General features: G+C 42.5%; 1 protein-coding gene across 2 annotated transcripts; it reads right to left on the bottom strand.

Moving 5' to 3' along the window:
• Positions 1-5,563: 5,563 nt before the first annotated feature.
• LOC310988507 (specifically androgen-regulated gene protein) lies at positions 5,564-15,264 on the bottom strand. 2 transcript variants are annotated; one of them, XM_083975143.1, is made up of 4 exons: positions 15,091-15,264; positions 10,799-10,994; positions 10,007-10,169; positions 5,564-9,913 (listed from the first exon to the last, which is right to left on the bottom strand). In XM_083975143.1, exons 2-4 carry the CDS (start codon positions 10,901-10,903, stop codon positions 8,316-8,318), a joined length of 1,866 nt encoding a protein of 621 aa, XP_083831269.1. In that variant the 5' UTR covers positions 10,904-10,994; positions 15,091-15,264; the 3' UTR covers positions 5,564-8,315. The 2 variants fall into 2 exon arrangements, with proteins under 2 accessions (XP_083831269.1, XP_083831270.1); XM_083975144.1 differs by lacking the exon at positions 10,799-10,994.
• Between the last annotated feature and the right edge of the window lie 317 nt (positions 15,265-15,581).

Raw genomic sequence — 15,581 nt, 5'->3', positions numbered from 1 at the left:
TTTATAAGACAAAGCCAAATCAAGACAGGAGCCTTTTTTTTTAATTTTTTTACTGAACTATTTAATTGGGGGAAAAAACAGGACTAAGATTGACAGTGAAAGTTCAGCAGACAGAGCTAAGGACTAAATTGCAAAACACATTTGAAAATAGAGAATGAAAAGCTAGAGTTTTATTTTATACATCAACTGATTTCCCTGCGTATCATCCTTATTCCAAGGTCAATTGAGGGCCCTAAGCAATTTCATATTCCAGCTATAACTGGAGCCGCCTCTGCATGAAGAACTGAAATCTAAATGAACGTGTGACTTGTATGAAAATTGCCTAGGCATATGGAGGATTTTTTTTTTTTTATCAAAAGCCCTGCTGATATTAAATTATGATGTTGAATGACTAAACTGCAGCAGCTGTTCAAAACACTGTTTGTATGATAACTAACAATCGGTAATTGTTTATGGGAACCCTGATGAAAGCTTTACATAATAAATATCTGGCCCAGGAACCTAAAACAATGCAAATGATCGCTTGTGTCATGTGGTTCCAAAACTATGACCAACACCACATTATCCCTGCAGGAGATTCAGCTCAACTGCCACATTTCCCTCATTGATTTTTGCCTCTGGCGTTGAATCACTAAAGCCTGGCTTGGTGTCAGAAATCAGTCATAATGAGATTTACTCAACTATTTTTGATGCATGTTGTTAAAAAAAACATTTCATGCCAATATTTCCTTAAACTAAATAAAAATGAACCGGCACCAGCATGCTGAAAAGGGGTTTTGAAGTTGAATAGGGGTTAAAGTTTTCACTCCGGCACCATCGGTCGCCCATTCCTGAAAACCACTGATCACGAGGCCCCTGTATGCACACCATTACCCCCAAGACCTGAAGAGGAATGAGGCTTGAGGAGTTACATGAATCAAAACAGACCTCTCTCTCATTACCAGGAGCACAACCCACTGAGCCAATGCGCCACATTTCACTATCACTGGCATTTGTTTTCAGGGAGCACCCTGCAAAAGAATAGCATCTGTAGCTCCACACCTGCTATCTGCTGTGTTATCGCCTAACTTAATCAGCTGTGTTGATGCATTTATGTTTCTATTCCGAACGTACGGGGCAGATTCCACACTATAATTATCACGCCTGCTCCCATGTGTGATTTTTTTTTCTCAATCAAATATATTTAGGGTCTCACAATGAGGCTGATTGGAGACAACAACTCCTCTCACTTCAGACGATGCCGAGAATGTGAACCGCACACACAATGCGTACCGGCTGATGACGGAGAGGGAGGAGAAGGGATCATTTTCCATTATCTTGCATCTTATCCGAACTTTGTCATTACCTGCGCATTAACGTCTATGTCTCAAATTGTAACTGCCTTAGATCCAGAGACAGATAACTCATGAAGCATAATATTTTAGATGGTTTCCCCGTGCTACCACATGTTTTACCAGAGACCAGGGGGGCTTCAATAAATAAGAGATTCAGCACAAAGGAATAACCTTCCGAGAATCCCTTCTTGCATCCACGGAGGAAGAAAAAACATGTAAATCCACAGCACAAAGTCAAGCAGTTCAGTGTAATTAAAACAACATCCGTCAGGGATATGGAAATATCCCGTGTCCCTGTGTCCAAATCTCTGGGTAATTGTGAGCACTTGTATAACCAAATGAGCTCAGAGTCACTCGGGGAGTTTGAGAAAGTCAGAACATGGTTGCCACAGAGCCTGAGTACAAGTCACACACTGGAGGATCAGTGCACTTTTTCATGGCAACACGTCATTAAAGACAAAGGGGGCTGTACACGGGGCATCACACCGTGCACCAAGCCATGCTATTTTTTACACCAGCAGACACACAAGGGAAGCCCAGGCTATGTTTAATTTATGACACTCGTCACGGAAAAAAGGACTCGGGGTAAGGAATAGTGGCACAGAGAGTGGAAGGTGTTGAAAGAGTAGTGAGGATCTTTCACACACAATAAGTCAAATGAAACCGAATCCCACCCCCTGTTCACAGAGAGCGAATCGGTTTTTCAGCAACATGCTGGTGAGATTTGCTGCAGAGTGACTAACCACAAGCTGCTCTCACTTGTTCTGCATACAGTGAATTCTTATTGGATTTTTCAGAATTTAAAATAAGAGTTTGTTGCATTTTCTTTTTTTTCAGTTTTGGGTCCTAACTCAAAAAAAAAAATATATATATATACTTCACTAAGCTATTTCTTAAGACAGGTGCGTGGGAGAGGGAAGAGCAGATCTAAAGTTACAAATATCCTCCTGCAGACTGTCTAACTCGCAATATAACGACTCTTTTAGCCCCGACATGTCACCATCTGGATCTTTGTGAAAAATGCATGATGCAAATCAAGAGATAGACCACATTTAACAACTGCGACAACTGTTCCATCTCCGCCCACGGTTGTTTGGAAACTCCAAAAGATTTCCACTTCTCAGAAATCAGAGGGCAACAAAATATTTTCAGACAGTTCTTTCAGACTTTGTTGTGACTATACCTGCTTGTAATTTTGACTCAGAGAAATCAAAGTCCAAGACAATGCTCCAACAGCTGTTGCGGTAAGATAAATGCAAGATGGATGCATGTTGGGAGGCGTCTGTGAGAGCCAACACTGTACTATACTGCATGCTAATGAACTACAGAGTTAGAAGCCCTGGAGAGAGCCTAATGTTCTCTTCCAGATGGTCATACACAGGGACACATCACCTAAGCTCCTCATTTACTTTCTTCTAGTTCGACTTTTATGCTCCCCAATTGTCTGAAAGATTTATGTGTGAAAATGCCAAGACTCACAGCTCGGGACCTTTTCCTCTTTCTTCCCTTCTTTCTCCTCTCTGCAGGGGCTTCCTATGCGAGGTTACCGACACCACCGCAGGCCCAGCAGGATCTCTTGGTACTCACCATGCCAGCACCACAGGGGAGCAGAGTGGCTTGCTGAGTTCCACACTTTAGTACAGTCATCCCAGCGAACACTGTGGGTTTGCCCCAGGAATGCCTCCTGACCACAGCCTCAGTCACTGGCACTAACGGAGAGCAGGAGAGAGGGAGAGAGAGGGAGAAGGGAATTACAGTTATCAAGTCGGACGAAACAGAGGTGTCACACACAGCCACTCTAACCGACTTAAGGAGTTATTCTCGCACGTCAGTCAGGTTAAGTTTGGAGAATCTCGAATGAGTGCATCTCCACGTCGAAGTTGTGATGCAGTTGTAACATCGCAGCGGTGGAAATGTCACATTAGATAAAAACCTTCTGACGAGTGTTGTGACCACAGCACCCTCAGGCTCTGGGGTTATGAGGGACTGTTTTCTTTGAGTCCCAGTCACATTACCTAAGTCTTTATGCCGCTGCACCACGGAGGTAGACAAGATACGGACGGGCTTGTTAGCTGCATGAGCGAGCGTGTGGGTGCTGGAGGGCATACAGGCCTGTGCACATACAGCATCTGGTGTGTGTGTATGTGTGTGTGTGTGTGTGTCTGTGTGCGCACCTGTAATCAAAATGGACCCATCAAGATCAAATGAGAAAAAGAAGGAGACATTGTCCTGTTAAGATCCGAAGTTTAATCTTTTCTGATGAGCCTCTATCATTCAAAGTATCAATCACCATCATGCAACAAAAAGAAAAATTGGATAACAGCACACACGCCAGCACACACACCCACAGAGGAGAGAGATAATACCCGTATATTTTAAGTAAACCTTTTTGATGACACAGAGCTGGGGCCGGGCATGCTTAAACCCCAGCACACTCAGCAGTGGCTCTGTGCCACTTTGTCTCCACTAATCCTCTATGATCAACTCATATCTGGAGAAAGGGACGAGGCTTGTGGCGGCCTCCTTCAGAGACAGACTGTGTGTGCAAGTAGGTAGGTAAGAAAAAAAACAGGACCCAGGACGGCGGGGAAGTCCCATGAGCTCACCGTCTAGCCTGATAGCGCGGCAGCAACGCCTACCTGCTCTAAGTGCTAACCCCAGGGAGTGTCTCCAACAAGGAGCTTTAGTTCAGGTTCATGTGAATGTCAAAAAATACCAAATATTACAAAAGATGGAATTTTTCAGGAGTGAAACACCACATTTCAGATCCCATTCAAACCATGTCAGACTCAGCACAAATGATGATTATACTTTAAGGGTCATTGTGACACTGTGATGAGTAAAACCTTCCAGAAAATCGCCCACATTCAGCTCTTACATTCTTTGCTAATACTCTGACCTGAATCACTTCCTCGGGAAGGAACAAGACAAAGCGATTTTGTTTGGAAAGATAAAAACTGCAGCTCAGGACCAAGCTGAGCTCTCCGAGTCACGCTGGTTCAGGCCCGTTCTGACCTCATGAGAGGCACGAAAAAAATCTCTAAATAATGACTTGTTCACTTTGAAAGCAGGATGACTTGTTTCCCAATCAAAAGCTGATTTTATGGGACATTTCATGAATCAACAGCTGAACCAAATTCATTTGAATTAGTCAACCAAATTTCATTATTGCAAAGGCAAAATCCAAAAATCTTTCCACATTTTGAAAGACTGAGCTTCAAAAGCACTCGGAAATGTCAGTTGAATAAAATGGGAACTAGATTTAAGTCATTGATTTGGATTTTTTTTTGTTTTGTTGTGTTTAGCATTGTTGGCAGTAAAAGACTCCCTGATGCAAAGTAATTTCCCTTTGGATGAATTCAAAGCAAACTGACTTGATACTCTCTCCCAGCTTTTGTGCGGATGATAATAAAAAATTATTATATTACTGTTTATTATGAATTAGTGGATGTAAAACCTCAGAGGATCTACAGCAAATGCAGCCTAATCCTCATTTATGCCCTTTAAAAACAACTGTTATGACCTCATATGATTCATAAATGCGGGTGATAAAAACATAACAGCTTCATAATGAATCATCTTTTAAGGATTAGAGCTCATCAAGACAACATAAAGAGTATTCAACAAAAGACATCTGTTCATTACAACATCAGCTCTTTGACACGCAGAAAAATGCATCGGGACCACTTTCCATTACTGGATTCAACTTAGTTGTCACATGCAGTAGTAGGAGCAGTATGTGTTTAAAGTCATCACTTTCCTCTGTGAAAAAGCATGTGATGTGGAAAAATATGCATTTGTATGCACAATCTTAAATCCTGCCACAGTCTGGTTACAGCATTAGTGGCTGTGCTGCTTCACCAACATCAATCTAGACTGCCCTCTAGTGGTGGAGCAGGGTCTGAGTCTGTGGGCCCCTCATACACACTGAACCGACTGACCCACCTACCCAAACAACAACCACTATAACTAGGCAACATGGATATAACTCTCAGTCAGCGCAGTTAAGCCTTAATAATAATTTTGTGTGGTGGACTTTATGACCGTAATTATCATTCTTTGTCTTTGAGTAGAAACATGCAATTAGCTTCTGGACAGCAACTTTTTCTTAGACTATATGTTTTCACATTTTGGGTAGCTGGTCCCATTAAAACTATGCCGAATGAAAGATTAGCAAATCATGATCACAATGCATCCATGATTGTAAACAAAACTGTCATTTATTTACTACGATACTGAAGCAAAACCTAAAAACATCACGATTCCCAGGCGGGTTTCGCAGGTTTGTTTTGTTTTCCTTTTATTGAACTCGGTAAAAGTACCTGAATTGTCTCCATGAAGTTGTGCCACCGCCACCACTGCTGCTCCATCCGAGCTGCTGACCAGGTTGATGATGGACAAGCCTGAACAACAGGCCTAAATACAATAACACAACTTCCTCTTGTCCTTTTTTGCACCCCATGCCTGCACCTCACCTAGGTAGCCATCTTTGTCTCCCCCTTCGACTCTCCTGCGCCCCCCTGGGGACACCCACCTTACAGTTTGAAAATCTGACATGCACTAAGACCTTCTACATCTTTAAAAAAAATGTAATCTGCTTAATAAACCTATCATCTCATAAAGCTGCAGTCCTTTCATCCTGCAGCCCATCACAGATACCTAACAACTATTTCAAGGCTTCCTTCATCTTGGATTCCATCTCATGCCCTCGTTACTTCTTCACCCCAAGAATGCAAGAAATTAGGGAAAGTATGCAGACTGACATGGTATGTTATTCTAGCAGCTCGTCTATGATGTTCATAGTGAAAGTGACAGGAGCTGTCACTGGTTCCTTGTCAGTCAGGCAGGCCGGCTGGCAGCAGGACAACAGACAAAGCAGGTGGAGAGGAAAGATAGCTCACATACCAACATGCCAGAGCAGCACAAAGCAGCCTGTGTTAGTTGGACACCACGTAGCCGCTTCCTCTTTTCCTGGCTTCACTGTAAAAGCCTGTATTTGCAATACAATAAAATAGTTACAATGCAACATGCAACTCATTCTTAATCTGATAATAGCTCCTTGGGTCTTGAGAGTAGAATATCTAATCAATCTGTATTCAACTTGTGCTCATGTGCTTTATCTTTTGACTAAAGTATTCAAAACAACATTCAAATTCTTTTTCCACTACTAGGCTCTTGTTTTTACCTCTAACAGATAACTTTATACTTTCACAGGAAAAACATGTACAAATATCCACAAAAGCATATGAAAATATTCTCTTTATAGATACAAATAGATGTAAATTAGAAAATGGATGATGACACATAGTGATAAGGAATCTTGGGTGTGATCAATACAACAAAAGGCTAAATTAAAAGAAAATAAGGCATGAAGGGCAGGGCTCAAAGAATTACAACAGTGACACCTGATGTGGTGCTTTGCACTGATGCCAACACATTGACAGACAACACACCTACACCTTCACTTTGAGAAGTTGCACAATGAAAGAGTAAGAGTTACTATGCTGCTCCACCAGGAAAATGTTTTACTTTTGAATGTGGCAGTCTTCCAGCATCGTCTACACAGAGTTATGCTCTTGTCCAAACATGGAAAAATTAGTTGATATAAAAAGTTGTATTCTCTCCAAGTTCCGGGGCTTAGCAACCTGGGTGTAAATACCTTAGAAAAATATCTTTTTAACTTGAGCTTAATTTTCATCAGAGTGGTTGACCTTAACGGCAGATCACAGGAAGGAGCAAATCTATTTGTCTCTTTAAAAAATGCCTGCAGCAGTGATAAAATGCTTTTCAGCTGACAGCCCATCGGCACATAAATGCACCACCAGGAGCAACAGAGGCGTTTCATAATGGTTCAGCCGGCAGGTGAGAAAACAGGTTGCACCAGTTCTCACACCATCGCATCAGATAAAGGAGGGAAGCAGAAGCGTAGCCAGAAAAGTAGGGCCTCTATATGCAATTTGACACGAGGGTATACATCATGTGGCAGCAGAGGAAAACAGATGACATATTAAAAAATGCATATAAGGGACATTTCTTTGTTTGGGCAACATAGGGATAGTGTGTATAGTATATACTCCGAAAAGACTCTTGAAATAAAACTTGTTCAGTCAGCTCATGTACAGGTGACAGACCTGTAGCCTGTGACACAATACGCTGCTGCTGCTATGTAACAAGCTTTTGTGTTTTGACATGTCTCACTACGCAGCCGTGCAATCCACACGTTTCAGATTCTTATCGCCCAGCGGCCACTGAATATTTGCTTTGAGTGTCAGTATGGCATGTTCTCGCAATTCACAACACACCGTCTACATTTTTATGTAATAGCATTATATAATGAACCAAAATGCACTGTACAAATAGGTTCAGTGCAAAATTTGGATATATCTAGTGCAACAAAAGACAAAAAAATAAAAATAAATCAAAGCCAGACTGAAAATTACAGAGGATTTCAGGAAGTGACAGTGTCAACAGTGACCTTTTAAAGTGTATAAAAGGAGAAGTAATAGGGGGAACCAGCCTCACAATTGTGACACTTGTGATACAGAATAACCTATGAAAGTGGACAGTGATTTAGAGGGTTCATACCTGTAGATCACAAGACACATTATAGTGATAAAACAACTCATCGATGTAACAGAGACAGTTTTTTAATCTACAAAAAAACCCACAGCATCACTGAGAGAGTCAGGAATATCCAAAGAGTCCTTGATTGCCAGCTGAATGAGAAATGACACACTGCACATTTGACTGTTCAGTATCAGTAACAACAAGTAGATGAAAGTGTGTGCATGACAGTATCCACGTCATGTGAGGCAGTCTGTGGTTATAATAGCTTAAATCAGTAAAATGAAACATGCATAAATAATTTGCTCAAGCTGCTTCCCGAAAGGTTTGCAATGTCTTCATCATTTGTTAACATAATAAGGTGTCTGCAGTGAGTCTGTGGTATTTCGATGAGGTCTAAGATGTGGTGTTGAGGCTTTAATCCCTGAGCAGCCCCAGCTTCTTCAGGGCCTCACGCCGGTCCTCTCCGTTTTCTGCCCGAGGACAGATCAGCACACTGATGCCTTGTGATCGAGGCAGCTTATTAGAGTCTCCTGAGTGCTGGAAGGTGTTGTGGGCGAGCGTGGACCTCCGTGAGTTCGCCTCTTGACCATTGGCTCGTCCGGGCTGCAAATCCTCTGAAAACTCCTTCCTGCTCCCCAGAGAGGCGGGTCGTGGCCGATTGTTACGCAGCTGGCCGGGGCTCAGCTTGTTGCCGACACCGTTATCGGTCTCACTTGCCATAAAGTTTCTTAGACCCAGGCCAGATCGCTCCAGTGTGGCTGATTTGACACCTATGAACTTGGGCGGGGTTAACTTCTTGGTCAGGGTAGGAGGGGTAAGAGGGGGAGTATTCATCTGTGCTTTGACTTTGGCTTCTGAAGCATTTTGCAGAGCAAATGGTTCATTATCTGAGGGCAGAGGCCCGACAGAGTCGCTGAAAGCAGCAGGTGCTGGGAGAATATCAGGAGCTGTAGAAACAGATGATGATGACGACACGACAGAAGGTTGTGGAGGGACAAAGGTAGGAGGAGGGCTGTCGACAAATGTGCTATACGGTGTCAAGGGAGGCGTCTGTGGAGTCGGTGAGCTGGCTGGAGAATGAGGAGCTCCCCATGATCTTCTAGTTTGGGGAGAAAGGTTAGGGCTCAGAGCAGGACCTGAATCCGCCTCATTGCTTTTAAGCAGACCAAGCTTACGGAGCGCCTCCATGCGGACCCTCTGGGGATCCAACAACGCCCGGTCACTGCTAGTGGGGACCGACTGCTGGACGTTGCCGTCAGAGCCGGCCACCGATGCCTTGTGGGACTTCAGAATAATGTTGGGAGGAAGCTTCTTGGGCTTAGGCGCCACAGCAGGTGGACTTTTGAGCTCGGCAGTAGCTTCAGCAGCTGGACTTTTGAGCTCAGCAGTAGCTTCAGCAGCTGGACTTTTGAGCTCAACAGTAGCTTCAGCAGCTGGACTTTTGAGCTCGGCAGTGGCTTCAGCAGGTGGACTCAACTGGTGGTTGGAGGTGATGGGTGGAGGACTCAGGGTGGGAGACACTTCAGGTGTCTTTGGAGCTTCCTGGGGGCTCGCAAGAGTTCTCTTCAAAGATGCTCTCTGACGTATCATGTCCAAGTCAATAGTTGGTCCTTGTTTGTATTGAGATATCCCTGCAGGTGGAGGATGGTCTGGGACTGTCTTTGTTTGTGCATGAGGAAGTGGTAGGTCCATGAAGTCCGAGGGGGGAGGGATCAGGTCCAGGTCTATTTCAGAGGCCTCGGCGGATTCATCAGGGCAAAGCTCTGAACTCTTGACGATGTTTGGTTTGCCGTCTCCATCTGTGGATGCCGACAGCACCTGAGTCTGAGGAGCTGACGGAGGGTGTGATGAGTCAGTGTCAGGAGGTTTGGGTTGAGTCATGACGCTCTGTGGTGTTGAGATGAGCTCTTTTGTGTCGGCTGCTGAAACAGGGAAGGACTGTGGTTCAGAGGTTTGATTCAGAGGGTGAGGCTCAGCTCTTCCAAACTCATCCGACTTGAAACTGGAAATGTCTAATAAAGAAAAACACAGAGGGCGAAGTGAGTGCGCATGTATGACACAACCTACAAAGAGATCACATAGGGCAGAGTGTCAAAGAAGCATACCGTCTACTTTTGGCTCCTCAGTCTTAACTGCCTGCAACCCAGTATCTGATTCATCATTGGATAAGCCGCTGTCCTCCTGCACCTCCAGAGCCTCAATGGTTTCCTCCAGATACATGAGACATGCTCTCTCCTCTGGAGATAAGTGTTCCATACTGTCTTCACTCTGCCAAGAAAAAAAACAAGAAGACACATTGTAATATATCACATATAAAAAAGGCATTTTGACAGAAGGTCTCAACACTTCAGCAATCTCTGTCCTCCATCTAACCCTAAACACGGCGGTGAGAGACACAACAGAAACAATAGGTCAAAGCTGTTTTGTGTTCAAGCAGCAGCGAAGGGATGACTGATCACACCACCACTCCTGTTCCTGTTCCTGACTCGTTCAGTCTAGATTGGCCTGTCAGAAAAATTTATTTCAGGTGCCTGTTAACAGCTTCAGATCTTGTCCCCTCTGGTCATCTTTAAAAAAAAAAAAAAAAAAAACACTCAACTTTCACTGGAACACCCACAAGGCCTCGCTCTGAACAAACACAAGAGCATTTCACCTGAAACCGATTCACTTCCTCTAATTGTCTCCCCACTTAACCATCACATATTGACTGTACAGTAAATGCCCACACACACGTCATTACAGTACAACGTGATACGCAAATCTCAGTTCTTTGTTTCTCCTCTGCCCGAGCGAGGATGGCACTGTCAAAAAGTAGTATTGTCTATCAGTATGTTGTGTTAACACAATAAGCAGTCAGTGGGACTGGTGACTGAATTGAGAGCCACAGCAGCACTCACACAGCCAGAGTTCATGCTGATTACACTGTCGCAGCTCCCAGCACTGTCCATATTGCTCAAGGAATCCATGGCAACGCCGCCTGGCCACGTGTCACTCTTCGGCATTGCACAAAAGAAGAGGATGAGAGCAGGACTCGGGCCTCACAGTCCTGTTTTAATTGTGTAAATCTCGCCAAGAGTCAATGCGAGGAAGACTCTGAAAGGTCAAGGAGAAAAAAACGAAAGAACAGAATGAAAAGACCAAACTGGAAGCAGACAAAATTTTTTCACAGTTACTGCAGAGCGATGATTCAAAGGATGAGTTTCTACAGCAGGTAAAGATGAGATGGAGCTGTAGACTGAGGCAGAGAGGTCACAAAATTAGTCAAGTAACAACAGAACAACACACTATTTGCCATTAGCGTGACAAATTAGCATCATAAATTAAAGATCACAGCTAAATGACCCTCATAATGTCATAACTCTCCTATTTACGTAACAAGGGGTGTTCACTGTGGTGATCTATCAAATGTAAGCAGTTAGGCTAATTGCGTCATTAAATAAACGAATGGTTGAATGAGTGAACAGTTTATTTACACATAAAAACGTGGTCTGGATTCAAATGAATAAATCAAAGTGAAGATGGATGTTTCCGAGCGTAATTATAGATCTCCATCATGCGCGCTAATCAAGAATGGATGATTATGAGTTGATTATGAGCTGAAATGAAACCTGAAATTACTATTTTGATAATGCATCAATGCTTGAAAACTGACTCACATCTTAGCTTTTCTCTCTCCTCTACATTAGTGGACTGAGTAATCTAAGGGTATTGATGTTGGTTGGAAAAAATGATTTGCTGACAAAGTAATGGGCATGTTAATGGGTAGTAAAAACACTCATTAGATGCATGCTGCTCTAATATACTTTCCTATCACAACATGATCTGAATTACATTACAACATTATTGATTTTGGGTTAATGGCTTATTGCATCAGCAGCTGCTTTTTGAAGCATTTCACAGGAGGAGAATATGTTGCATCATTGTAGCATAGTCAGGTATTTCTGTACATGATCAGAAGATTTAAGGTTTTATTGGACAGTGTCCCAGTCACTGTGATCCTTTTTTTTCTAAAAAAAAAAAAAAAAAGGCGAAAAATCCTCATATTTGTTTGTGAATATGCATGACACAGTCACAGACGGCTGAACTGCCGTGTTTTGTTGTAGCACTACGCCGCTTATTTGTGTTTCCTACCTATTATCCTGTGTCAGGCCTGAGGAAAGCAGGCAAGCCAAAAAAAACTCAAGGGATTATTACTGGCTCCTCATCTTCTAAAGGGATACAAGGATGGGGATTTTCAAAATCCTCCCTAAAACACGGATGATTTAGAAACAAATGGAGCAGGAAATGAGTTCACAAGACCTTTTCAGAAAAGGCCACTTCAAGCAAAGTTCTTACCTCGTTACTTTTCCCTTTTAGGTACTCAGAGTGTATTAGTATGTGCCAGAAGCAGCTACCACCAACAAACAATGTTGAGACATGAGGGAATAACACTCGATCAACTGGGGTTCAAACTCTGCCATGGATTTTTTGGTTAACTAGGTCACACAAATACAACACGCTACTCAAATACAAAACGTTTTGCAGCCTGTTACACATCAATCCGTCACGTACACAGCTGCACAATCAGGTTCAGGTGTGTTCGCGGATGCAGAGCAAAAGCTAACTTTATTGTTCTCTTATCTCAGCGAACATTTGGTGAAACATATAAAAGCAACAGAATCAAACTTTCTCACCGTCCGTGAGTCAGTGTCACTGCTTGTGAATTAGCTGCCAAAAAGACACAAGGTTTCTCAGTCCTTATAAAAATCTGCATGAGGGTCCTCTGAGGATGAACCAGGCAGAGACACAATAAAGCACACACAGTCCGAATGTCATTTATCTGTGAAATAATTTGTGTTTCGAGGAAATAGAGGCCAGCCACTGTTGCTTCTTACAATATACAATACATTACTGCATGAACAACAAAGTTTAAAGAGGACGAGAGATCAATCTGTGGAATTTTAAAAATGAGATAAACAGGACAAAACAAAACACAAAACAGGAGTTTAATTCAGAGTTGTAGTCATTACACTGAGGTCACGTCAACTATATTTTTTCTCTGTAAATTTGTGGGTTTCAATGATATACTCTGCAGCTTAAGAATAATAGCACATTGTGGACATTTTAGAGGCAGATTCAAATATTTTTAGACCAAGTATTAGATGGCTTTTTAGGCCAAAAGTGAATAAATACATAATTAATTCTGTTCCTCCCCAGAACGGAGACAGAGAGAGAGAGAGAGAGAGAGAGAGAGAGAGAGAGAGAGAGAGAGAGAGAGAGAGAGAGAGAGAGACGGCTTTGAAAAAGGGCTTTTGGAGATAAGTTCACTGAATGAATAAAGTATGAAAAAGTCAAATAATACATGCACTTTAAAGCCTTTAAATCAAGATGTCTGATCAAAATGTTCTGTGTGATGGTGTTGGATCCTCAATATGTCTACAGTCCTGTGGATTGCCTTCATTATATAACGCATGTGGTTTTTCATTAAGACGACATTCATTGCCATAGGATTGTATCAACTATTGCAAAATCAGACTTTACTTTGTTTTGTTGGTCTGTTCCAGAGCAGTGGTTACTCAACGTTTTGGCCTGGATCGCCTTAAAATAAAAGGATGTGTGATTTATGAGCACATTTTTCTTTTCAGGTTGTTTCATCAAAAAGAGAGAGCCAATGTTTGACAAGGCAGAAAAGCTAAACTAATAATAAATAAAACAAATAAAACAAATGAAATCCCCATTTTCCTAATACAAACTATGGGTACACTGAGAATTTCTACTTGAATTTCCTAGAAACAAGTGTCTGCGTGTTGACACAAGGAAAAAGATGAGAGGTTGAAGCTGTGGCGATAAATAAACGCATAATTCAACTTGGTGAGAGGGAGATTTTTGTGATTCCTCCGGTATATGTTGGAGGTTTTACCCCCAGGCTGGTTAATGTAGTGCACAGTAAAGAGCACTGACATTCTGGCCTGTTGACACGAAGACGCACAGCAAGGACAGTCAGTCAGTCGGTGAAAAACCTGATCTCCAACACCTGCATTCACACATGTTTACTGGCAACAAAAGCTGCTCGACAAAGCACCACACAGGTCTCCCATAGAAAACTGAACTGGCTGCTCGTTATCGTTACCTCCCATTAGGGCTGCTCAGATCAGCAGAGCGAGAGACAAATGTCCAAACTTCAGCAGCAGCAGCAGCCAACACCTATCAAACCTGAACCTGCAGGGCGGCAGCGGGTGAGCTCACTACACCCAGAGCTGAGTCAGGATTTAATAGTGACAGGAATGTCACTTTGCTTGCTGCCATGTCTTTTCAGACAAACCTCATATTCAGCCGAGCGGTCTGATGTGATTGGGCGTTCCACTTATAAAACCTTTTAACTATAAAAGGGGATCCGATCTGGGTCTTTAATGTGTTTACTGTGAGAACAGCTGCACAGTTTGTGAGCCAGCTTTATTACTATACAACCCAGAAATCATCATTTATGGCCAATAATGACAAATTACAGTGTGTTCATAAAGAGGGGTCCAAAAAAATGTGAGGTATGCGTTCAAGGGCAGCCAATCAGAGACCTGGTTTAATGATTAACAGTAAACAAAAGTTCATGGTGAACACCAGGTTGTGCAACTCACCCTGCTGTGGTGAATAGAAATATTTCATTAATGTTTAGCTTGGCAGTTTGTCCCATTAAAATGACTATTATTGACATTTGTGTGCAAATATTTGTACCTTTTCTTTACTCGTTGTCTACTCACAAAATATTGAAAGACTAAACACTCTTCATCTGTGAAGAGTTATGGGCTTCGATTCAACATGAGAAGTGATTAATAATGATTTGTGGACAAAAATATGTCTAACAAATGATTGTTGAGTCTTTTGTTTGGAGCATTTAACCTGTCCATCCATCTCTATCCAACCGTGACTAATGATTACTGACACTGTCTGCGCAAACATGGTCAGTCACACACAATCTCATCATCTGCTCTACAGGGAAGAGAAAAGCCAGGAAACATGTTAAGTTTCCTGACTCACACACACACAGAGAGACTCACACTTGTCTAAACAAGGATTACATTTTAAGAAAAGCACTGATTTGTGGTTTTTAAGTAAACAACCTTTTTCTTCATAACTTGTCACTGCTCTGTATACATGAGATAAACTGAGAGAAACAAGTTCTCTCTTCCAGGAGAATAATTTCCTGATAACTCACCCGGAGACGTTAGAGAGATGACGTCTGGTTCAATGTCACAGCTGCTCGGATTTAAAATAAATAAATGTATATATATGTTAAAGTTGTGTCCAGGGCTCAGTCCATCGTGACGGTGTAACCACAGGCTCAGTTCCCTCCGGCCGCTGTTCTTGGAAGTAAAACTACACGACGAGAAGTGACTGTCACTCACTACAGGTGGGAAATAACTTCAGCCAGGTGAGCCAATTGGCTTCAGGGCAGGTTGGTGTGCAGGCCAATCAGCGAGCACCTGACTGTGACGTTTGCAAGGGAGGAGCCAATGTAATAACCGCAGCCTAGTGGGTGCAACCTGCAGATCTATAAGAGATGTATTAGCTATATAAACACATGGCTTATATGTGTCTTACAGTTTATATAGCAGCAGCAGCAGCATGCGTTCAATATATTCAAAAGTAAGGAAATATATCATGTCATATAAATATTCAGACTCCTTGTAAAGTTTTTAAAACTTG

Source organism: Trachurus trachurus (assembly GCF_905171665.1).
Source record: "Trachurus trachurus genome assembly, chromosome: 7".
NCBI lineage: Eukaryota > Metazoa > Chordata > Actinopteri > Carangiformes > Carangidae > Trachurus > Trachurus trachurus.
Note: the sequence above shows the minus strand (reverse complement) of the source record. Positions and strands in the feature narration are given on the sequence as shown.

Excerpts from the sequence above, each read along its gene's own strand:
- LOC310988507 (XM_083975143.1), bottom strand. The coding sequence starts at position 10,903 with ATGCCGAAGAGTGACACGTGGCCAGGCGGCGTTGCCATGGATTCCTTG. Across the intron at positions 10,170-10,798 it reads TCAGCATGAACTCTGGCTGT|AGTGAAGACAGTATGGAACA; the intron begins GTGAGTGCTGCT and ends TTTTCTTGGCAG. Across the intron at positions 9,914-10,006 it reads TGAGGAGCCAAAAGTAGACG|ACATTTCCAGTTTCAAGTCG; the intron begins GTATGCTTCTTT and ends TTTCTTTATTAG.